A 26584-nucleotide genomic window follows, 5' to 3' on the forward strand; every position below is an offset into this window, starting at 1 on the left:
TAATAAAATGCCTCAAAATCTGCGTCCATCAGTGAAACTTTCCCACATAGTCTGGGTGAAAGTTCACGGTTTTCTGGGTTCATATTTCCTTAGGAAGCCCAGGCCTACCACTTAACTAGCTCTATGACACTGGGCAAGTTATTTAATCCTTTCCATGTTCTATTTTCCTCAACTGTAAAATGGAGATGGTACCTTCTGTGTAGGAATGTTGTAAAAAGTAGAGGACTTGACAGACAGTAGACATCTAATAAATATCCTTTTAAGATTCAAATTAGCCTGCAAGAAAATTTAGATTTCTTTTAAAATAAGTGAAGTTTCTTATATCCTTTCCTCTGAGCATGCAATCATGCGTGAGTGTTTCTATTCAGAGGTACTTAGTTTCAAGTGATAAAAGTGGTTGCTATAGAGACCTTTGAATACAACTGACTAGTGTATATATATTAGAAGCAAGTCTCCAAGGATTTAGGCCAACTCAAAAATCAAGTCAGAATCTTCTCTCAAACTCCCCTGTCTCTTCCTAAAACTCCCATCTATTTTAGCCTACTCTTGATCATCTCTGTATTGCATTTCTGACCATAAGTAATAACAGCTAACATCTACTAAGCTATTTCTTATGCCAAATACCATATCAAATCCTTTACAGACTATAAAAATTGGCTCTTAAATACTTCAGATCTTCTTGGCCTTAACTCATGTTCCATCTTCCCCTAAGGCACAGCCTACCTGGGCTCTAAGTAGTTTCAGCCTGGAACTACTCAATGAAGTCTTACCTTCTACTCACACAATATAATTCTCATTTCTTATCATTGGTCTCTCTGTTGACCGCCAAGGCTTAGACAGCTACAGAATCCTGCTTGACACCAATATACGTAAAGTCTACTTTTTGCCCCATAGTCAGTTGTCCTATCAGTTCATACAGCTTCTTGGAGTGTGATCACACAAGATCAAGCAATTAGCCATACTGAGTGGTGGCCCATTCAACTGTGTATTCTCATACTTGATCTCCCTTCTTCCCTGCTTTACTTCCCTTGTCTTGCACTTCTGTTCCCTGGGGTTGCAGTCCCAAAGTAGGGAGCAAAGCCTTTACTTAGGCTCTGCTTTTTTGAGGAACCCAACTAAGAAACATTATCTTTTTGAATATTTACATCAATGCAACGAGGTAGGTATTTGAATATCTTCGTTTTATGGAGGAAGAAACTAAAGCTTAGAAAGACTAGATAACTAACACGCTCTCTCCCCCCAAGCCCAGATCAAATTCCCAGACAAGATTATCCGGGACTCATTCCCTGGCAGTTTGAGTCCCGGGCCTGCCTTACCTCGTACTCAATACTTAAAATTCCAAACCTTATTTTGAAACATACAGTCTCTTTTCTTCTTCCCCAAACCTTTAGGCATAACTATTTCTACATATATACGTGTGTGTGTGTGTGTGTGTGTGTGTGTGTGTGTGTGTGTGTATAGAGAGAGAGAGCGAGAAAGCATGAGAGAGAGAGAGAGCGAGCGCGCACAAGATGAAGGGAGAAGACGGAAGGTGGGGGTTGGAATCATACTCTCTGTGGTTTTCACATCCTTTGAGGCCCCTGCTCTTACTGTTAGTTAATAGCTCTTAGTTTTGTCAACTTCAAGCCAAGGTAAAAATATTTTAGTGAATGAGGAGCTCTCTCCACTTATGCCTCAGGCTATCTCTTCAGATAAATGCTCACTCCACCTGCAGGTTTCTAAGAGAGTCCTGGGTAGAGCTCCTGACTGTCCGAAGAATTCCTCTGAATAAACAGATCCTGCCAATGGCTGGGCTTTGGATAGGCCAATTCAAGCTGTGGCCCATGAAAACTGGGCTTTGTGGCCCCTCCCTGGGTTGATTTGAGAAAAAGATTTGTGAATGTTGGTATTTTCATAGCAATTAATTATTTCAACACACTTTACCTCTCACCAGGCAACTGAAGGAGCTCCTCATGTGGGTACTGTTAATACCACTAATCCATCTGACCTTCCTGCAAGGTAAAAATCTCTTCATTCTTATCCCCATTTGGCAGATTTTAATTAACTTCTCAAGGCCAACCAATTAATCAGTGGAAAGCAAAGATGAAAAGTGGGACACCTGTCTCCCTGTGTGCTCAAAATCACCAGCCACACTCCCATTGTCTTTCCTGCCAAGCCCTGGGTCTGCAGGAAAAAGCCAAAGGTCTTTGCCAGCAGAGAAGAGCAGAGCTCGAAAATCCATCAGCCTAACAGGTAGTCACACTGCATGACCAGTTTCCTGCTGAGACAAAATAAATGATTCCTTGAGCTCCCATATCCTGGGCTTTTACTTAAGATGAGAATACTTGTGTCAAATTGTCAAAACCCATGTAGGTTTAAAGATTTTCTGTCAAATTGAAAGCCTTTCTGTTTTAGTAAGATAGTGTTGATGTCATCTGTGTGGCCTAAAGTAAACAGGCCTACAATATGTTCCTGATGCCAGATACACAGGGGAAGGCAGAGTTCTCAATACAGCTAAGAGGCAAATAAATCAATTCTTAAAAGGCAAGCTAAGCCTGCAAAGCAGGCACTTACGGGAACTGCCTCTGAGTTGGATTTGAAGTTCTACTGTAGGAGCACCAAATTACAGTTTTTTCTCAAAATAGATAGGAGGTTGAATGGAGCACACAGAGATGTCTGGGTATTTTTGGAGTCTGAGAACATTTAGTACCCTTAATACCGAGTCTTCTATTAAAGCTCCAGAAGGCAGGTAAATGGGAGGTGACCTGGAGAAGGCACTTCCAAGCCTCATGGCACAATCACCGAGGACACAGAGTATCAATAGGCAGGCAAATAGTTTGGTCTGTTTTGTTTTTGGGTGAGAGATTCAAAGTATTTTTTAAATGTTAGTGTGTGGGATTTGATATGGCTTGGTAGTAAACTAACGGGTAAACAGAGTTTTTTCTTTTTTTAAACAAAATGTATAAAGTTAATGGCTTTGGGTGCCTCTATGTGAAGGGCTGCTTTTTAACAAGCCACAAACCACATATGTGAGCTACCATTTCTGGTCCTCAGCAGAGACATCTACACACGGGCACAGATGTGTATGCGTACCCCTCCTTAGATACTACCTACACGCGCCAACGTGTTAGCAGTAAGGCTTGGAAACAGGGTTTTCTGTGATTTTTTTTTTTTTTTTACCTTGAACATTTAGCATGTGTGACACTCCAAGTCCTAACAAGAGATGCATCCTGTTTATTTTCTCAAATGGATGCTAATAAAATCCATTCACCTCTCTCCTCCTTCCCCCATCCCTGCAAATTATATTAAAGGTTTATATACGTATATGGCTTATTTCATCAAAATTAATTTCAAATTAGGTATTAAACACCATTCCTTAATGCCTTCCAATGTCACAGAATCATGATAGGAGGGATCTATCTAATGGAAAAATAACCGTAAGGGCCAGTAAAAGCAAACAATTTGGTAAAATCCTTATCACAGTGCCTGGCATATATTAACTGCTCAATAAATGGTAGCTACTACCATCATCACCTCCAGCCGTATCTCTGGATTGATTGTTACGTTTATTCTGGACTAAGCTTTAATTGAAAAAGAACTTTGGAAGAAGTATCTTTTATCAGAGATTTACTATAAAAAGCAGTGTCAATGGCCAGACGGCCATTACTGATTAATGCTGTCTCCTAGGCACAAAATATATTTTGTATATATATTTACAGTGCAAGATCTGCGTCATTATACCTTGTATAATTTCACTTGGGAGGCCATTTCATTTTAGTTCAATTTTCAAATAATTTTCATATCAAATAATCATAACTTGAGATTTGGGCTAAATAAAAATAGACTCCACTTAATTGAAACCATGAAGTAAATAAACCAGTCCCTCTAAAGAACTGAAAGTTCCATTATTTAAAATTAAGCCTATAAAAAGCCTTTATATAAAAGAAAAGCCTGGCAGTTTCTGGATCCATTCTGCCACCATTCTTATTTTTCTTTATTTTTTTTTTTACCATTCTTCCTTTTTTTTCCATTTTGAGAGAAATTTATGATTCTTTTATTGACATGCATGGGATTTTTGTCATCTGAACAAAAATTTATTGCAGATAAAGGTAATGCTTCCTTTCTGGAATTTTTTTTTTTTTTTTTAGTGAGATGAGGAGAAAGGAGAATGCAAAGAGGGGAAGGGGAAAGGGAACCAATGAAAGAATGAAAAACAAATAACTTGCCTCTGGACTCCACATGGAGGAGCTGTCAGTGGCATAGGAATCTTCAAATCCCCGGCTATTAAAAGCCGTCTCCATCTCCAAGCTGCCCTCTGTGGATTGGCGCCTGAGGCTTTGGACCACATTGGACTCTTGGTGAGATGTGCCGTGGTGTTTGGCATTCCCCCTCTCACATGGGGACTGTGAGTGAGCAGGGATGTGGTCATCTTCACCGTAGGAGAGATTCTCAGAATAACGCCGTTGGCTGGCTCCATCCAAATCTAAATTTGCAATAAGAAAACCATTTCAAATGCATTATTTTTTAACACCTTTTTACCTAGAGAAATTGAGTAATTGCAGTCACAACAATCACGACTGCACAAACAGAACCCATACCAATAATACCTGCAGAAACATAATTCTATCCATACAGTGAACAAACCTGATCCATAAAATGAAAAAGAACATTATCTCATTATGTGGGGCATCAGAAAGCTTAATACTTTTTAAATATGAGTGTGGAGAATGTGTATTTATGTCAAAAGGATAAAATAGACACAGCATTTTGCTGGAGCTAATGACCACAAGACTTCTGCAATGGATCTAGAAAGCAAAAAGAGTCATCTAATATGGAGATCAGACGGTCTCCCGACTCTACCATGCTTCCTTTTCTCTTCAGTGTTTACTATATTACCTTCTGCTCAAAAAGCTTCAGTGACCCTACCAAGTAAAAAGTTCTCTCCTTGATCCATGGTCTTGGATTGACATGATCTGAGTTTAAATCCTGTCTCTGCCATAAGAACCCGGACAATATTCAAATTCTCTGAATCTTTGCTTCTTTATCTAAAAAATGATAAAAGCCATCAGAGGGTCACTGTGGACACATGAAATAATATTCACCTGGAAGCCAGCAGGCCTACCATAAATATTAGCCTTGCTTACCTGCCTGGCCTGAACTGGCCTCATCCAACCCATCCAACCTCATTTTCCACTGCTTCCCAAGTGTCCATGTCTCATTCCTCTGGTCTCACTGGTTTATGAAAATGCTAGCTGTGTATTTCTGCCCACAGTGCCCCTCAAACCCTCCCTGTGTCCTGTCCTCCCTCCCCATACAACTCCTGAGCCTTCCCTGACTCCTTCAGTCTCCACACTTTTCTCTCTCAGCACCCCTCACCTCCATTCATCCCTTTCGTCTTCCTATGTGTCAAGAGTGTCCGGAGATGGTCAGCACAATCTGGCAGGGTCTTCCTAAGAAATAGCTGCCCCCACTATTTGCCTCTCACACCCAAAGAGAAATTGAGGATCTCTTATTTCTTTGGCCTCTTTTCTCCTCCAGCAGACCCCATCCCAGGATGAAAGACAACTAGAGATTTAGACAGGACAAGGGAGTGGGCTGGCAAAGTCTATGTCATAAAGCTCTTATATATACATTGTACGGTAGCAATTGTTTTTCCTCATTAGCCTTATACCTCAGCTATTAATAGAATGTAAGCTCCTGGATGGTACTAAGCCACATATATCTACTGCATAGTCTTTATCTGCCAGTGCATTCTCACTTACCCTTCAGAGAACTTTAAAGTCTATATAGGTAACAAATATTGAAAGCAGCCAGGTATGCACCAATATGAGTGGTGGCCACAGGGGTTCACCAGAGTACATGACCCATGTATAGTAAGCATTCAAACTTTAAAAATATGTTATCAACCAGACCATATAAAAACATCTTCAGGCAGATCCTCGGGGCAGAACTTCAGACTCCTGGTATGGGGTTTTGTAAAATCACAGCAGGCCATTGAGAAAGTTCCCTATCTTCCTTATTATCCTTAAGTATTCAGTTCAGACCCCTTGGAAACACTTTTATAGGACATCACAAAATTTTTACATCCAGACTTTCGGTTATTTGGCAAACGTACTAAAAACAGGCCACACAAAATGACAGAACAAGGAAAAACCCACATGCAAAAACCTACAACATAAAGCAGGATTTTCTTCTAAGTCTCTAATTAGCACACCCATTCCTCGCATATGCGAACAGTAAAATGTCCTATTAAACAGTGGGTCATCCATCAACATGTGTAGAGCCCAGCAGGATTTCAGCACAAAATTTTACTTTGCCAAGAAATTACCCCCATAAAATTGTCTCATGACTTTAACTCCTACGGTGATAATACCAAGATCAGTAATAAGAGAATTTTCAAAACTACATTAAGCCTTGAAAAGTTATTCATAACTGAAAAACATAAGAATGATATTAATGTAACAAACCATTTTCCATGACAGACAAGCAAGGAATGAATTAGGGAAGCAAATCTGGGGTACAAGTCAAGTTGCGAGGAGGAGGAAAGGGAAAGGTGATTCACCTTTCCATAAAGCAGTCTTCCCGTGCCTTTAAATTAAAGAAGATCATGGCACCTTCAACACACGCACAAAAGTAATTGCCTGTTGTCAGAGAAATGTATCCTGGCTTCTCAGAAATTATAGGCCATAACTATGTCACATCAACCAAATTTATTTTAACAGAGAAATTCTTCCACTTGCTTAGTCCATATCCCACTTTGATGGAATAAAACCCCATTACTCAAATACTTTTTTCAAACTCCCAACCTCTCTCCCCGATCACCACCCAAATACAAAGACCTCTGCTTACCATCTGTGACGGCAATTTTTATGTGTCAACTTGGCTAGACTATAGGCGCCAATTACTCAATCAAACACTAAATCTACGTATTGCTGTGAAGGTATTTTATAGATGTGATTAAAGCCTATGATCAGTTGACTTTAAGCAAAGGAGATTATCCTACATAAGCAGTCAGCTGAAAGACCTTAAGAGAACTGAAGTTCCCTGAAGAAGAAATTTAACCTAAGAACTACAGCTTCAGCTCATGCCTAGAGTTTCCCCCTACCTTTCCCAACAACCTGTCCCGCAAATATGGGGGCTGTGTATTTCTGTTACCTAGCCAGCCACCACCTTCATATAAACCAATTCTTTGCGGTGAATCTCTTGGGGTACACACACACACACACACACCTGCATGTGCAGGTGTTTGTATGTACATGTACATTCTGTATGTACATATATGCATGTAATCCTGCTGATTCTAGTTCTCCAATTGAACCATGACAGATATACCGTCTCAAACAAAACTAAGTACACACTCTAGAGACAATTGAGCTGGTTTTGAGGACACCAGAGTAATAACATCTAGCTTGTAGGAAATATCCTCAGAATAACTATTCCATACACAAAAATAAGGTTACTGCTAGAAAAAAAAAAAAAAGCCCCATGAAATGGACTATTATTCTGCAGCTAACCTTTCAGGCCTAAAGACCTTGCATACAGTCCTCCAATCTAGACCACTTAGACCAAAAACCCTCTTTAACGTTATCAGGAATGCGTTGACAATTAGTGTGCAATAACCCTAAATCAGATACACAGGACAAAAGAGAACTTGCCTGGAATATGGTTCTAAATAGCCTCATCACAGAATCTAGAATGAAGGATTTCACTTAAGATTAAATATGAGACAACCTACCAGTAGCTCATTCATGTTTCAGATTTTACTTGGGTTTGGCCCTTTAATTTCACTGTCCAACACTTTTGAATGCATTTTTAAAGTGGAAGAACTGTTTCTACAACTAAATTTGATCTTACAAAACAATGTTTACAGTGGAATAAAACAGCTAAATAGAGAACAGGCATACCAAAAAATTCCTCTCTGGAGTGCATGCTTAATCTTTTCATGATTCTTTACCACTGAAAAAAATCCACTGATATAAAGATGAACAAAAAAAATCAAGCAATAAAAACCACGTTAACATTTCCATGGCATCTGGTAACCTAAAATTTGGCATGTGGCTATTTCTATGAAAATCCTGCTGATCTTCTTCAAAATCTACAGGTACTTCATTCAATGTAGTAGATTTTTTTTCCTCTTTAACCTTTTCTATCACTATCTGTCTAAAATTCAGAAATGCCAGTTAGGACAAGAGATAATTTGTTGCTCATTCCAGGAAGGACAAGGGTTAGAATGGTTGTCAGAACCCTCAGAACATCAGCCATTTGTGTAAATCAGAAGCCAGACACTTGGGCTTTTGGGAAATGGGGCCATTAGCTTTAGGATTAAACAAGCTGTTCTCAGGGAATCAACTGCTATTAACTTTCATTAGCTAACATTTGCCCTCTCAATGGAGAGAAAGGAATGCTGTGATGTAACATCAGAGAAAGAGAAAAGCCAAGAGAGGGGGTGGGGAAATGACAGTGTCAGTGGCCACTGATGTTGTGGTTCGGTTATATAAGGCTTTTACTTATTAATTTGAGCTAAAAAGAATGGCAATAAAATACATGATGTTGGCTTATGTCAATAAGTCAGATTACATGACGGATAGCAAGTTATTCCTGCTGGAAATTAGGGGTCTTTTTGTTAATTCCACCTCTTTAATCCTTTATTCTGTCTGCTTGTCCTGTGCTCATCCTCAAATCAAAATTTCTTCTTTTTTATCTTCTCTCAATTTCTGCACCCTCCTTTTTATCTGTCTGGGTTTGAAAACATGGAACATCTACAGCTATGCCCTCATTTGACTGACCACCTTCCCAAAAGGAAAGAAGGAAAAGCTACAGAGCACAGGTAACTGAGACCAGGTCATGAAGGTGGGTGGCATAGCATTTTCTCTTGCTTTTTTACCAAATACACTTCACAGACCCTTCCCTGTTACATTGGCTGTGTCTATTCAGGGCTCTGGGCATAAAGGAGTCAGATAGACACCTTGACCTTTGCTTGGGAAAGCACAAAGAAATAGTGTACTGTTCTGTTTGCATCCTCTCTCCAGGTTACTTTGGAGGGGAGGGGAGGAGGACCTATAACGAGGTCTGCCCAACATCCCAAGCTGGCCACCCTACCTTTGAGTATCCCCTCCCCTTTGTGAAATGTAAATTTAGGATGATGATGCTGGAGAATGACATAAGACTTTGTGCTTACCCAGTAATTTTCATGCAGGTGGGGTGTGTCAGAAACTACAGGGACTGAGGGTAAGGATGCAGGGGCATGTGCTGTTTGAAAAAGGTTATTTAATATTGTTACACTACTTTTTTTATTCGAAAGATAAAAATACCCATTGCTTTCATAATGCAAACTAATTAGAAGAAAGGCTTCAAAATATCTTCTAGAATTATATAGATATATGGAAAACTTATTTTATGATTCTAAATGGGAGAAATGGCACAGACTGTCGATGTCAGTGGACAGGTACATGACATTTTCGTATTTATCAAAAGGGAACAAGATTTGCTAAGCTCAATAAGTACTATTCTAAATTTAGGAAGAAGTGGCCAATAAGAAAGAAAGGGAAGGGGTCCCACAACCTAGTATCGAGATCCACCCACTCCTGATCCATTCCCTCTCTCAACCTCCTGCATGGCAGTCCCCTTGAGAGGTTTAAAGCAGCCCCTTTGCTCCATGTACTGCATCCTGTCTCATTTTCTTTTCCTCTCTGGACCCTCAGATGCAGAGTGCGGAGGTTGAATAACTCGGATGCACTCTTACCATTGGCCATCCCTGGTCTAAAGAAAGGGTGTGAGGCAAAGAATACCTTCGCAGGCAGATACTTCTGTGCCATCTTCTCCGTGTGTCAACAACGAGCGGCTGAATTTTGGTTTCTGCTCCAATCCTGTCTGCTTTCCTTTCTCAGATGTCACTGAACGGAAACTCTGGGACCGGGACACAGAAATCTCAAATTGTTTGATCACCTCCTCGTCACTGTCAGAAGATGTGGACAGCTCTTCGTCATCCCCAAAGCTGTTGACTGGGAGTAAACAAGAGCCATGAGTCTCCTGTGTGGCCTATGTGCTCGAATACAGAGATAGACTCTCCAGGAAAACAGAAGAGAAGAACATGGACAATGAGTTTGAATGAAGGCACACTCAAACTGGATAGAAAAAAATTTAAAGCACTTTTGCGACACAAATGTGAGTCCAAAGCAAAGAATGCTCACGAAGGTAATCAGAAATACAGTATATAGCTAGAACCCAAGACAAATCATTGGGACATCCATAATCTTCATAATGAACCCTCATGTTGAGCCAGGCAGCCCTGGTGATTTGTTATGTTGCTTAAATGTGTTCATAACTGGAAACAGAACGTTTATCAGCACATTTGCCTTATATGCAGTTCTAGTCAATGACCATGGGATGTATGCTCTTCATCTCATCTCATTTATTAAAACACACATAGCCAATCCCCACTCCAGAGAAGGAATATCTACAACACGATTTTCCAAAAGCTTTCTAGTTTTGAAAAGAGACTCCACCAGGCGCAGTGGTTCACGCCTGTAATCCCAGCACATTGGGAGGCCGAGGTGGGCAGATCACTTGAGGTCAGGAGTTCCAGACCAGCCTGGCCAACATGGCGAAACCCTCTCTCTACAAAAAATACAAAAATTAGCCAGGCACGGTGTCAGGAGCCTGTAATCCTGGCTACTCGGGAGGCTGAGACAGGAGAATCACTTGAATCCAGGAAGTGGAGGTTGCAGTGAGCTGAGATCGCACCACTGCACTCCAGCCTCGGTGACAGAGTGAGACACCGTCTCAAAAAAAAAAAAAAGAAAAGAAAAAGAAGAGAAAAGAGACTCATTGTGTGTGTGTGTGTGTTTTAACTCATTTAAAAATTTTCTGAATCTTTCTCAGCATCAACAACCCAACCTTTGAAAAATAAGTTGTATTGTATATATTTGAGATTTACAACATGATGGTATGGGATACATACAGATAGTAAAATGGTTCCTAGAGTGAAGCAAATTAACATATCTATCACCTCACATAGTTACTTGTTTGTGTAACAAGAGCAGCTGAAATCTACTTATTCAACAAAAGCCCCTAATGAAATACAGTTTTATTCACTATAATCCACATTTTATAGGTTAGATCTGTAGACTTGTTCACCCTGCATATCCGCTTTGTATACTTTGACGTGCATCCCTATTCCTGCCCCCTGCCCCTTGGTAACTGGTTTTTTGTTGTTGTTGTTGTTGTTGTTTTTTTTAGATTCCACATCTAAGTGAAATGATGCACTATGTCTCTTTCTGTGTCTGGCTTATTTCATTTAGCATAATGTCCTCCAGTTCCATTCATATTACGGCAAATGGCAGATCTCCTTTTTAAAAAATTTTTATTCATTGTCAATATAAAAATCTCCTTCCTTTCTAAGGCATATTTGTGTACCACAATTTCTTCATCCATTTGTCCACTGATGGACACTTAGGTTGTTTCCTTATCTTGGCTACTGTGAATAATGCTGTAGTGAGCATGGGAGTGCAGATACCTTTATGAGGTGGTGATTTCACCTCCTTTAGGTATATACCCAGAAGATGGACTTGTGAATCATATAGTAGTATATTATTAATTTTTTTTCTTTTCTTTGAGACAGAGCCTCGCTCTGCCACCCAGGCTGGAGTGCAGTGGCACAATCTCAGCTCACTGCAACCTCTGCCTCCTAGGTTCAAGCAATTCTCGTGCCTCAGCCACCAGAGTAGCTGAGATTACAGGCATGCACCACCATACCCAGCTTTATTTATTTATTTATTTATTTGTTTGTTTGTTTTAGTAGAGACAGGGTTTCACCATGTTGGCCAGGGCCTCCCAAAGTGTTGGGATTACAGGCGTGAGCCACCGTGCCCCCAGCCTATTGTTAATTTATTTAGGAACCTCTATACTGTTTTCCATAACAGCTGCAACTATGTACATTCCCATCAACAGTGTGCTAGAGTTCCCTCTTCTCCATACCCTCACCAATACACATTGTCTTTTGTGTTTTTGATAATAGCCTTCCCAATGAAACACCCTTTGAATTATTCATACACTTTTCCCACATCCTTGATATACCAGCACACGGGCCCTCTTTCAGTTTCTCCAACAGGCCGAGATTGTTCCTGCTGTTGAGCTCTTTGACTTTGTTGTTCCTTCTGTCTCCCCTAGGTGTTTACATGTCTGGCTGCTTCACATCGCAGGTCTCGGCTTGACTGGCACTTCATCCTGCAGTCCTCCCTGAACATCCTCCCTGAAGTAGTTGCCTTCATAGCACTAAGCTTTAGTTCTCTGTTCTCCCCTATAACTTCCACGAAAATAAGGATATTTCCTATTTTGTTAACTGATGTCTCTCAATATGTAAAACAATGCCTGCTGCACAGTAAGTAGTTCATAAACACTTGTTAAATATTGAATGACTTGGTGAATACCCAGAGTTCTCCTAAGCCTGAATGTGTATCCATGCACAAACACACACATGCACACACACAGTCCCCTGTGCTTAGAATACTCTTCTCCAGCCCCTATATACACTAGTCAGGAATCTACCTCATCACCGAGGTCTCAGCTTAGACATCACTTCTTCCAGAAAGTCTTTCCCTGCCCTCTTACAGCAGGTTAAGAGCTCCCTGCATGTGCTGTAAAACAATTTTCTGTTCTCTCTTGTCAGTGCTCCCTCGGATGCCATGGCAGCCTTACCTCTCTAACTGCAAGTTACCCCACCTAACCTGCATATACCGTGAGGGTGAGGAGCACATCAGACTGCCCACATTTGCATCCAGGCCCTATCTCCAAGTCAGGCACACAGCAGACTACTCTGTAAGTATTTACTGAATGCGAATTGGAAACCATAAGTAATGGGGAATAATTTTTCATCATTTTATATCCCAAAGTCACCTAGTGATTCCAGAGAAGAATATGGTTGTTCATTCACAGATGGGTCCTGAAGATCACTTCTGAATCAGAAGCCAGGAAGGAATAAAAAGCCATATTTCAAGTGACAGAAAATACTTTTAAACACCAGCCTGGTCAAAACATGTATTCTCTGGCTTGTCTAAGAGCTGACATTCCTGAGGTTCTTTGGAAGACTAGCAATAATAACACACTTACTGAGTGCTCATTATGTGCCAGGCACTGTCATAAGTGCCTTACACACAAAACCTTTACGATTATTTCCATTTTTCCAAGTAAGAAAATTGAGGCAGAGAGAAGTACACAGCTGGCAGAAGATCACACTGCCAATTAAGAGCAGAACCAAGATCTGATTTAAAGCAGCCAGTCTCTAGCACTCACATTTCTAATCACAGTGCTGGAGAATCAGAGAGAGGTGGTGGAAAGAACTCTCACTCTGTGTACTCACATTAACTAGTGGAGCTCCTGTGGCCAAGTCTCTTAACCTCTCTTATGCCTTATTTTAGGATAATTTTAAAGGTCTGGATCATCTCCCAGGTCTTTTCTAGCTCTAAAATTCTCCAACTCCAAACTTCCTGCTGGACACGCATCAACATTTGATTTGTTTTTCACTGATCTTCTCTTTTATGGAGCAGCTTCTCCATGAACATAAGAGTACATCTTTGTCATCTCACTTAATTCTATTGGCTGCATCTAACACCACAGTAGGGCTTGAAAACCTAAGTGTCAGAAGAGACTAGTTTTCCCAGCATTACTCCAATAAGCTATGCAAATACCATTCCATCAGAAAACCACTATAATGACCAGTCTCTTCATGCCTCCATGTGCTGGGCCTAGCACTCTAGGATGGGATGGACCACGGCATATAGGAGAGATCCAGGGACAATGGGAACAAAATCAAACTACTTCTATCTTTAGAGTACAGGACCAGCTAAGCACCTGGGGAGATACATGAATGTGAGGGGTGTGTGGATTAGACAATAATTGGAGTGCTTTCCAACTCTGAGATTCCATTCTAATTTATATCTTTAGGCCAATTTTTAAAATTTAAGTAGTCATAAGTCATCCATTTCAAATGAGTTAGCCAATGTATGGATATCTTTCCATCTATAAAATTAATAATTGCAACGAATTTATTAGTATATGGTTCTTGATTTTTTTTCAGTGAGCCATTGATCATCCACAGAACAAAAATTCTCCTTGCCTGATATACAATCATACAGTAGTTATAACATTTCCCATATACTAAATATATATACCAGCTACCTTCTTGGGACTTTGCAACTACCCATTCCATGAAGTAGGAATTCTATTCTGATTATATACACAGAAACAAAAGACAGAGAAAAGTTAAGTAACTTGTCATAAGGCAACAAATTTAAGACATTATCAAAGTTGGGACTTAAGCGTAGCATCTATGTCCCTAACCACTGTGCATATCATCAGATTTCATTGCATTAGGAAGCTGAAGCCCTATCTAGCTTACTCCTCATAGTAAGGTTCAGGGAGCTCTCCTGCTTCTACCCTGAAACCTGTCAAGAGTGCTTTCTTTGTGATGGATAAAGGAAGAGCAGAGCAGTGAAAAGGGCAGTAGCAGTGTAGATGTGAGTGCATACAGGCTTATTGCTCCTTCTTGGATTATAAATACATCTGCACGTGCTATTCTAAGCCTCACTCCCCAAGGAGTTCAGGGAATTCTCAGTCTAAAAATGAAACTTGCGATCTCTTGCAAAGGCCACTGAGCAGCAATAGAAGTCAGTAGTGGCACTGTTACAGTAATAAAAGCAATCCTTTATGCAGCATTTATCACATGCCAGGCATTGTTCTACTGCTTGACATATGTTAACTTATTTACCCCTCACAACAACCTAAGGAAGTAGGTACTATTATTATCCCCAGGCTATGAATGAAGAAACTAAGGCACAATGAGGTTAATAACTTGCCACAGTCATAACAGTTTATAAGCAGTGGGCCAAGATTCAAACCCAAGCTGTCTTGCTCCGAAGTCCATGTTATTAATAGTCCATTACGCTCCCTCTACCATCTGTTTCCCCATGGAAAAAACTTCTTAAATTCTGGACAAAATGGATGCAACTGTGTTTTATCACAAGGAAAATAAAATCACATACATTGGGCTGGAAAAGATTTTCATGAGCATCTATTCCCTCTATTTCACATAGAAAAACTAAAGCCAAAAAGCTGAAGTGATTTGCCCACCATCACACCAAACCAGGACCAATCTAAAGTCTACCATGTTCTAAGTCAATGGTTTTTCCATAGCATTTTCCAATCTCTCCCCAATGTTTTTTTTTTTTTTTTCAAATTTAAAGTTTAGCTCTTGTCTATTTGCAAGATCCCAGCTACTTGCCTTTCAACGTATCTATGCCACCAACTAAATAGCTGATGTGGGTTTCATTTAACTTAATCTTTGAAAATCACAAGGTCTCATCTAAGTTGTGACACTTATTTCAGCAATAAGATAGTATTTTCTGAAGCATCATATAAATACCAAGTTCAAATCGCTTTCCAATTAAGTACCAAGGAAATAATACAGTAGAAATTTTTATTAAAATCTTTACTTCTTCATCCAATTAACTTGCTAATGTGACAGAAAAAAAAGTTACACAATTATTGTAAATGTGGATACACCTTGAAGCTGAAAGACTGTTCATTTCACTCAATCACAGAATTCAGACAGATCTCAGATATCATCTAAACATCTGCCACCAAAGAGAAGGCTGACTCTCCTGCAATCTTTTTGACACATGTACTCCAGTAGCTTCCTCCCTTTATTAACACACAATCAAGGTGCTACTGTGGGCTTCTTGCACTGGCAGGCAATTAATGACTTTGACAGACAGAGAGGTATCCAAAAATGACCTATTAATATCAAGTTCCTATTGCAATGAAGCCAGAGTGTCCCTCTCTCTAATTTTTAATCATTTTTTTTTCTAGTTTAAGGAGGGGCAGAGGAAATTCCATCTTTATCTTCCAAAGAGACAGGATGGTTGGGTCTTAGTATGACAGAAACTGGCTGTTGGGAGTAGTATCAGCCACGGCTATAGTGGTTAAGAGCGCAGAATGTGAAGCCAAGCTGACAGAGTTAAAAACTGGGATGTTACATTTGCGAGTTTGGGACCTAAGCAAGATCCTTCACTCTCTCTAAACTTCAGTGTCCTCATATTGATATCCCTTACCTCTTAAAATTGTTGAGAAGACTAAATGAGATACGCCACGTAAAGGCACTCAGCATATGTCTGGCATATGATATACTTTTTAAATGTTTAACTACTATTGTTATATTCATCGTCTTCATCAGCATCCCCCATCATGTCTCTGCCCTTTGTGGAAATCCTTTTCTCCAGCTTGGCATTTATACGCAAAGGAAAGCATGTATGTGCCTTCTCCCAGGGTCTGACTTTGAGAACTCACCATTAGGGTTGTTGTAGTGGAAGGGTGGAAAATACAAGGGCTGAGGCAGGAGGAGTTAAAGCTGATAGTGTGGGTTGTACTGCCCACCTTACCTTACAATCCTTTTTCCCAAGCCTGGAGGTGGAGTGCTCTGTAGGTGCTAACAACACTGCCTGGAAGTGGGAAGTGCCCAACACCTGCTCATTTTGTTGCTTCTTTTAAGGAAACAAAATTACCAACTGGCGATGCAAAGAGAGGATTTCTTGAGCCTGTCTGCTGCTACTTTACAGATGGAGAAAAACATTACAAATGATCAGAGCAGCTCCAAGCTTATTAATTCCTTCCCTCCCACGTAGGAGCAATGCAGTGGAGGCAAGTATTGCTTACATCGTATAGACGGGAAGTGGAGACAGGTAGGGGTGGGTTGTGCTCAGTGGTGCAGTACCCGAGTGCTACTTTCAACTACAATTTCAGGAAATCCCTCAGATACGAGATTTTTCCAATATCCACAGCAAATGGCTGCTTGTGTTAGTTGGATAAGGATAGAAATAAGGATAAGAAAAAGCAGAAAGGAGATCAAAGATGACAACTGCCCACATTAGACCCTAGGAAAAACGGCCACATTTCTAAAAGCACAATCTGGCCATTCCTGGACTCAAACAGGTTAGGAAAAGAGTTTTATAAATTACCCAGTCTTTATTTTTTTCAGACTATTCCCTGAGGAAGTCTAAGGTTCCCCAAAGGTGCTTCAATGCCAATGTAGACGTGGAGGTGTGTAAGGGATGCAACGCACAGGTTGGGCTCTGCACCCTTTTCAATCAGGGCTATTTTGTTTTAATATGCTTTATATTTTCATAAGATTATGCTGGGGGGAGAAGGAAGACTCTGACACATTAAGTTTTAAAAACACTGATGTAAACAAACTCCTTCATTCTCCTTCATCCCCCCCCCTTAAATAGAGAAATTAAGGCTGAGGCTACTTAAGAGACTTGAGTACAATCAAATAGCTAGTAAGTGGCAGAAAAAAGATCAACATCTGGTCCTCCTGCAAACATCTGTTTTGTCACCCAAACCTTGTATGAGATGTTTTGACAACTCCATTTCACATAGGAACAAAGCGATGGCACTTGTAATAGTTAAATATGAGTGAGTCAAATAGAAAATCTTCCATTGCAATTAGTAACATACAAAGCACTATACTAGGAAACAAGTTACAATATTGAAAATTCCGGTTCTGATAATGGTAGAGTGATTCAAACTAACCCCTCTACAAGTAAAAATTATAAATTCACAACAACATTTTTTAAGTCAACTATTTGAAGGCATGGTGAGCAAGAGCAGGCAGAAATTGGAGGAGGTCCAATTTCTGAAAGAAGGGAACACAGATTATATATATACTTGCTGTTTTTTTTCATTGCTCTAGCAGCTACTGAGAAAGAGGTGTTAAAATCTCTAACTTTTATTTTGAAATTTTATTTCCTCTTTTAGTTTGTTACTTCTTCCTTCATGTATTTTGAAGCCCTTAATAGGTGCATACACACTTACAATTTTGTGTCTTCTTGATGAATTGACCACTTTACCACTACAAAACATACTTCTTTCTTTCTCCTAATACTCCTTGTCTTGAAGTCTACTTTGTCTGACATTAATGTAACTGCACTAGCTTCCTTATGCTCACAGTTTGCATAACTCATATTTTTTAATTCTTTCATTTTCAACCTGTCTGTGTTTATATTTAATGTATGCTTCTTATAGCTATAATACAGTTGGATCTTGCTTTTTTCTTCATTTTGACAATCTGTACTTTCAAGTGAGATATTTATTTGATTTGCATTTAATGTATGAACATTGTTGGGTTTAGGTATGTCATTTTGCTGTTTGTTTTCTATTTGTTGCATCTGTTTTTTCATCTTCAGTTGCTCTTACTACTTTACGTATGTGTTAATAACCTGTTTGCTTAGAATTCAATTTTAATTTGTCTATTAAGTTCTTTAGCTATACCTATTTGCATTTTCTTTTGTCAACGGTTGTTCTAGGGATTGTGTCCTGAGTGAATCACAGTCTATTTTAAGATAGTGTTATATCAATTTACAAAATTTATACGTTGCATTATACAATATTATACCACTCTACAATGATTTGTACTTTGCAACAGTATAAATAATTTACCGCCCCCTCCTTTGTGTTATTGTCGTCTCATATTTAACTTCACAGCTTATCGACCCCACAACGCAATATTGTATCTTTTATTATCTCTGTACCTTGACATACAGTTGGTCATAATGACATGCACTTGAAAAGAGTGTTCTGCAGTTTTGGGACATAGAGTTCAATAAATATCAAATAGTACCAATCTCTACACAACTCTTACAGAAAGAAGAGAAAGAGCATTTCTCAACCCGTTTTATGATGCCAGCATAATCCTAATATAAACACCTTTTAACAAAGACATCACAAGTATAGAAAATCATATACCAATATCTCTTATGATTATAGTCATAAAAAATCCTCAACAATATATTAAAAAAAGAAATCCAATAATGTATTTAAAGGATTATATATTATGACCACATAAGGTTTATCCTAGAAAGGCAAGGTTGGTTTAAGATACTAAAGTTGATGCAATTCACCAAATTAACACAGTAAAAAAGAAAAACCAAATAATCATCTCAACACATACAGAAAAAAATGCTGACAGAATTTATTGTCAATTTCTGATTAAAAAAAAATTCACCATCCTGTGGATATTTCTCAATCTTGAAAGAAAAGGAATGTAGGGAATCTACTAAAACCCTATAGCTAAAATCAACTATGACAACTACTTAGTGAATTTGGCAAGGTCATTATATAAAAATCAATTCTATTTTTATATTCTAGTAACAAATTACAAATGAAATTTTTTAAAAATTCCATTTAGAAAGAGCATCAAAATGCACTAATACTCAGAAGTCAATTTAACAAAAGGCATTCAAAACTCTCACACTAAAAGCAATAAAACATTACTGAGAGAAAATAGAGGACTCAACATTGTTAAGATGCTAATTTCCCTAATGATTTAATGCAATCCAAACCAAAATCCAAACAGAGATTTTTTGTCAAATTTGACAAGTAGACTGAAGCGTTTAAGAAAACATAAAGGACCTAGAATAGTCAAAATAATTTTTAAGAAGAACAAAGTAGGGGGACCCACCTATCTGATTTTAAGACTTATTACATAGCTACATTAAATCAAGACAACTTGCTGTTGGCAAAAGGACAGATCAATAAATCAATGAAGCAGAATAGAGAGTCCAGAAATAGTGCCACACAGGTATGATCTATTATTTTTTCACAACAGTGCCAACGTAATTCAATATTAAAGTCTTTTCGAAAACTGATGCTTGAGCATAAGGGTATCTATTTGGGAAAAGAAACATCAACCCTTCTATCTCACATTGAGTGTGTGTGTGTGTGTGTGTGTGTGTGTGTGTATGTGTATACATACACACACATATATGATTTTGACTAATTTATATATATGTAGATATATATATATATATCTTTTGTGACCTTAGGATATACAAAAGCATTAACCATACCAGAAAAAAATTGTTAAGTTGGACTCCATCAAAATTAAAAACTTTTGCTCTTTGAACAATGTCGTTTACAAAAAGGCAAACCATAGGCTGAGGGAAAATAAAGGGCTTCTATCTAGAATTTATAAAGACCCTTTACAACTCATAAATAACACAACCAACAAAATCTAAAAATCCAGACACTTCATAAATTAATGTGTACAAATGGCTTATGAACAAATGAAAGATGCTCCACATCAGTGATCATCAGGGTAAGACACAGTAAAACTACATGAGATATCAATAAATTGAGGGCAGTTTTTAAAAATCTTTTCTTTTTTTAACTTTTAAGTCCAGGGGTACGTGTGCAGGTTTGTTACACAGGTAAACTTGCGTCATGGGGTTTTTTTTGTACAGATTATTTTATCACCCAGATATGAAGCCTAGTACCCATTAGTTATTTTTCTTGATCCTCTCCCTCCTCCCACCCTCCACCTTCCCAAAGGTCCCAGTGTCTGTTGTTCCCCTCTATGTGTCCATGTGTTCTCACCAGTTAGCTCCCACTTATAAGTGAGAACATGCGGTATTTGATTTTCTGCTCCCGTGTTAGTTTGCTAAGGATAATGGCCTCCAGCTCCATCCATGTCCCAGCAACGGACATGATCTTATTCTTTTTTATGACTGCATAGTATTCCAGGGTGCATATGTGCCACATTTTCTTTATCTAGTCTACCATCCACGGACATTTAGGCTGATTCCATGTCTTTACTATTGACAAAATTTTTAAAAACTTAACATATCAAAGTCAAGGAAGCAAAGCATCTGGAGCCCTCATACACTCCTGGTGAAAATGTAAAATGATAAAACTACTTTTGAACACTATCTGGCAGTTTCTTAAGAATTTAGGCCAGACATGGTGGCTCATGCCTGTAATCCCAGCACTTTGGAAGGCCAAGGCGGGCAGATTAACTAAGATCAGAGATCGAGACCAGCCTGGCCAGCATGGTGAAACCCCATCTCTACTAAAAGACACAAAAAATAGCTGGGCATGGTGACACATGCCTGTAATCCCAGCTACTCAGGAGGCTGAGGCAGGAGAATCACTTGAACCTGGGAGGCGGAGGTTGCAGTGAGCTGAGATTGCACCACTGCACTCCAGCCTGGGTGACAGAGTGAGATTCCTTCTCAAAAAAAAAAAAAAAAAAGAATTTAAACATAACATACATTTGACCATATAATCTAGCCACCCACTCCCAGATATCTTCCCAAGAAAAACAAAGATACATGTTCACACAGACTTACAAATATTCATAGAAGCTTCATGTGTAATAGTCAAAATCTGGAAGCAAACCAAAAGCCTGGCAAAACATGAACAGATAAACAAATTGTGGTATATCAACACGATAGAATACTACTCAGAAATCAAAAGGAAGGAACTATTTATACCTGCAACAACATGAATGAATCTCAAAAGCATTAAACTACTGGGAAAAAAGGTGAAAAAAATGTGCATCATATAACTCCATCTATATAATAATCTAAAAATTCAAAATAATATATAGTGACAGAAAACAGATCCATGGTTGCCTGGGGTGGGGTTCGAGTGAGAGAGGGATTACAAAGAGGCAGGAGGAAATTTTTGGAGTGATGTAAATATACGTTTTCTTGACTGTGGTATTTGTTTCACAAGTACAATATGTCAAAACTCATCAACTTGTGTACTTTATGTATGTGCAGTTTATTGTACTTCAATTGTGCCTCAGTGGAGTTTTTTTAAAGGTGGCTTAAAAGAAATCTGTATCTTACCTCTTCCCATTGCGAGACCCAGAGGATCTCCCCTTGGTGACTCAGATATTCCCAGCATTAAGCCATCTCTGTGCAGTTGAGAAAGCTCAAATCCATAAGTCATGAGCCAATAAGCACTTGTCTTCCTGCTCTAAACCTAGGAAAGAAGCCCGAGTACCCAGGAAATGTTGCATTTCTCTACTCCCCACTGTATAAACCTGGGAAGTTCTTCTGGCATTCCTATTTATATTGTGAGTTCCTAGACAAGCCTTTAAATCCAGCCCAGAGCTTACTTGTCTGACCCCGCCCCCATGTCTCTAGTTATTGGACCCTCTTCCCTGTCCCAGCAGCCACGAACTAAGGTCAAACCCAACTAACTCTGAATACAGACAATGATACTACAACCTGGGCCCTTCTGGTGCCATATTCAGCCCACTGTATTTATGCCCATAAGAAAAAGTGTTTACCTATTGTGATGGTTAATATTGAGTGTCAACTTGATTGGACTGAAGGATGCAAAGTACTGTTCCTGGGTATATCTGTGAGGGTGTTGCCAAAGGAGATTAACATTTGAGTCAGTGAAATGGGAAAGGCAGACCCACTCTCAATCTGGGTGGGAACCATCTAATCAGCTTCCACCATGGCCAGAATAAAATGCAGGGCGAAGAACATGGAAAAAGTAGACTGGCTGAGCCTTCTGGCCTCCACCTTTCTCCCACGCTGAATGCTTCCTGCCCTTGAACAACGGATTCCAAGTTCTTCAGCTTTGGGACTCTTGGACTTTCGACCACAGACTGAGGCTGCACTGTTGGCTTCACTACTTTTGAGGTTTTGGGACTCAGACTGACTTCCTTGCTCCTCAGCTTGCAGATAGCCTATTGCAGAACTTTACCTTGTGATCATGTGAGTCAATACCCCTTAATAAACTTCCCTTTATATATACATCCATCCTATTAGCTTTGTTCCTCTGGAGAACCCTGACAAATACACCTATATCAGCCCCAAGTTGTCCTTGCATCTTTGAGCAGGGATTTGTGTTGCTGATTATTCACCTAAGGGATCCACCCTATATCAAGGGCTCCTCTAGCCTCTTTGAGGCTTATTTTCTTTCCCCACCAGGCCAAACCCATCAAAGATAAAAGAAGAGCCATGATGAAAGTACTGAGAGGTAGGGTGATTGGTTCTGACTGCAGGGATCACAAAACCCTCACCATAGGTAGTATTCTAAACAGATCCATATCTGTAGTCAGATTCACTGGGCCCTCCTTTCTCACTGCAAGGACTCTCTCAAGTAACGATGTTTTCTGAACATTCGGCTTTGATGATTACTCTAAGCTGTTTCATCACTGCAACAAGATTCACCTAGACAAAAGCAAGTGTGAAACTGTCAGCCTCTCTAACTCTTCTAAGCTCTGCTCTCTCATTTGTATGCCTCCTACAAGGCAATTGCTTGATAGGACCCCAGTGTTGTGTTGTTTTCCTGCTATGGTGGCATTTGCATACAAATTAATGGCCAAGACTGTAATTTACTCTGCTAAGAACTGAGGTGACCTGCTAATTAAATTTCTGCACATGCAGAGAAAACACAAAACCAAACAGTTGTTCTTGCTTTCTTTCCCCAAACCCCCAATATTTCTCTATCACTCCAATGAATCCTTACAAGCAAATGTTGAGTCAACATTTTAATTTACAAATTCTCTGATTAGAAAGATTTTTTTTTTAAATCTCATTGCCATAGATTCTAAAACGAAGGGCCTGGGATGTATAAACAGGCTGAAAAAGATCATGAATGGCTCTTGCAATTTTCAGGTGTTGTGAGTTTCTAGCTTTCTAGCTGTTCAGTTCATTCACCAGTCTTCCCATCCCATGCTGTAAATCATCCTCAAGGCAATTTCTAAAGTTATTCTTTCATCTCACAATAGAGCCAAGTCAAGCGACAGAGATAATCTCTATAAGGCAGTTACAAACTCTCCTCAGCGTTGACTCTATAATGAATATATCCAAATATACCACAACAACTGAAAATAAATAGACTGAATATTAAGAATAGACTCACTGGCCAGGCACAGTGGCTCACATCTGTAATCCCAGCAGTTTGGGAAGCCAAGGCAGGCACATCACCTGAGCCCAGGAGTTTGAAACCAGCCTGGGCAACATGAGGAAACTGTGCCTCTACAAAAAATACAAAAACTACCTGAGCATGGTGGCACACACCTGTAGTCCCAGCTACTAGTAAGGCTGAGGTGGGAGGATCGCTTGAGCCTGGGAGATTGAGGCTGCAGTGAGCCATGATCATGCCACTGCACTCCAGCCTGGATGACAGAGTGAGACCCTAACTCAAAAAAAAAAAAAACTCACTTAACTAACAGCTTTTTTAAAAGCCATATTCCAAAACAAAAATCATACAATCTGTAGATCAGATATTTGGTGGTGGTGTGCTTATACTAGAATAGCAGCCCCCAAATGATTCCCTGATAAAATCTAATAATAAATAACTTTTCTCCATTTGCAAAAAGAAAAATGGAAAAGGTTTTCTAAATGTTCACTTTTCCCTCTAACACTTCTATGCCGTGGATGCCTGTTATCACACACATGCTGACAAGAATAAGCAGGTAATAAAACAAATGAATATTAACAAAGAAACTTGGAAATAGCTAATCACGTTTCTTTCTCCAGCTTGCTTTGTCATGGATATGCACATTCACGGCTGTGACTGTTAAATGGCTTCCATAATCTAGTCATATTTTCCACTGGTAAAATGATTGCTGATTCATGATGAAAATAAATCCATTAAAGTTTCATGGGGTTCCACAAAAAGCACCTCGACTTTTTAGGCATTCAACCACCTAAAAACAAGCCTGGCAGCATTGAACAAAAAATTGCCCTAGATATAATAATGCTCTTTGTTCCATTCATTTTCATAATTGTCATACAGAGTTTAGTTTACCTTCTATTATTTTTCTTATTTACATTTTCTAAATAGGTTTACGTAGTCGTGACTCCCCTAACATTTCTGAGGAATTTGCAGTCTTAATTCATACTTCTCTAGTGTCTGCCTTTAGCATCTATTATACTATTAAGAATAAAGCACATGCTTCAATAGTGAATGAACAAAGGAATTTAAAAATCGGTACAATGCTGTATTAGGGTTCTGCAGAGAAATAGAATCAATAGGATATAAATGTGTATAGAAAGATTTGTTATAAGAGATGAGCTTATGCAATCATGGGAGCTGAGAAGTGCCAAGGTCTGCAGTCAGCATGCTGGAAACCCAAGAAAGCCAGTGATGTAGTTTCAGTCTGACTTTGAAGGTCTGAGAACCAGGGGAACCAATAACATAAGTTCCAGTCAGAGTCCAGAGACTTAAGAATCAGGAGAGCTGATGATGTAAGTTTCAGTCTGAGGGCAGGAGAAGCCTCATGTCCTTGAGAAAGGATCCCCTTTCCTCTAGTGTCCAAAAAACGTCTTTTTCATTTCCATCTGAGACTTCATCAGAATGGACTTTACTGTCCACATTTCTACCAACAATCTGGACATGATTATTTACGTATTCTCTTGGAAGATGGGAGTTTTCTCTAGAGCTCTCCTCTTTTTTGAGCCCTTACCAGAATCACTTTTAAAAGTTCCTTCATGACAATTTTGGCATCTTCTAGCATGTACTTCAAAACCCTTCCAGCCTCTACCCATTACCTGGTTCCAAAGCTGCCTTCACATTTGTAGATATTTATTACAGCAGCACCCCACTGCTCAGAACCAACTTATGTCTTTCATGCTGCTATAAAAAAGCATCATAGACTGGGTGATTTATAAACAGCAGACATTTATTTCTTATAGTTCTTGAGGCTAGAAGTCTGAAATTGGGATGCCAGCATGCTTAGGCTCTGGTGAGGGCCCTCTTCTAGGCTGCAGACAGCTGACTTCTCTTTTTATCCTCACATGACAGAAAGAGAGCTCACTAACTCCCTTGCCTTTTCTTATCGAGGCACTAATACCGTTCATGAGGGCTCCATCTCCATGACCTAATTACTTCCCAAAGACTCTACTTCTAAGTACCAACCCATCAGGATTAGGGTTTTAACAAATGAGTGTTTTGGGGGGGGATGTAAACATTTAGTGCATAACACCCCACAAACACACAGAAGATAATACACTAGCTTAAGGATGGAAAACAATCAAAGAATACATAGTAATCTCATGCATATGTGGAAGATTTACAAAAATTAGGCCTATATTAGGCCACCAGCACAGAAGCTTCAGAGCTACAATAAGACCACAGTCTAATTTCAACACCATTAGAAATAAAAGTCTCTTAAAAATTATAAAAATGCTTTTGGAAACCAGAAACCACATTTTTAAATAATTGATGGGTCAAAGAAGAAGCCCTAATTGGAATGATAAAATATTTACAACTGAAAAATAATGAACACATCACATACCATACATTTGTAGGGCATAGTTAAAGTGGTACTTAAAGGAAATTCATGGATTAATTTAATGTACATATTAGAAAGCAAAAATAGATTGAAAAATTAATATGATAAATGATCAACTTAAGATGTTATCAATCAACAGTTTAAACCAAAGCAAAATACAAGGAAGAACTATAAAAGATAAAAGTAGGTATTAATAAAAATAATAATATAAAGAAAACGTAACAAAATCAGAGATGATAAAGACTGCATTTTTTTAAAATGTCTCCCAGGATGGAGTGCACAGCTCACTGCAGCCTCGACCACCCAGGCTCAAGGGATCCTCCCCACTCAGCCTCCCAAGGAACTGAGACTACAGGTGTGTGCCACCACACCCAGCTAATTTTCTAATTTTTTATAAAGACAGAGTTTCACCAGGTTGCCCAGGCTAATCTCAAACTGCTGGGCTTAGGTGATCTACCTGCCTTGGCCTCTCAAAGCGCTAGGCATACAGCCACCATGCCAGGCCAAAAACTG

General features: G+C 39.2%; 1 protein-coding gene across 4 annotated transcripts in view; it reads right to left on the minus strand.

The window, feature by feature from the left end:
* Positions 1-26584, minus strand: part of SYT16 (synaptotagmin 16) — a 307169-nt gene that overhangs the window by 32878 nt on the left and 247707 nt on the right. For 3 of the 4 annotated variants that reach the window (XM_055289152.2, XM_055289153.2, XM_063645530.1), the window contains 2 exons: positions 9768-9980; positions 4206-4462 (listed from right to left, as the gene is read on the minus strand). In XM_055289152.2, coding sequence (XP_055145127.1) covers positions 4206-4462; positions 9768-9980 — 470 coding nt within the window. The remainder of the gene's footprint in view (positions 1-4205; positions 4463-9767; positions 9981-26584) is intronic. The other variant, XM_055289154.2, reaches the window with a different exon arrangement.

This window comes from Symphalangus syndactylus, chromosome 8, assembly GCF_028878055.3.
Source record: "Symphalangus syndactylus isolate Jambi chromosome 8, NHGRI_mSymSyn1-v2.1_pri, whole genome shotgun sequence".
Taxonomy (NCBI): Eukaryota; Metazoa; Chordata; class Mammalia; order Primates; family Hylobatidae; genus Symphalangus; species Symphalangus syndactylus.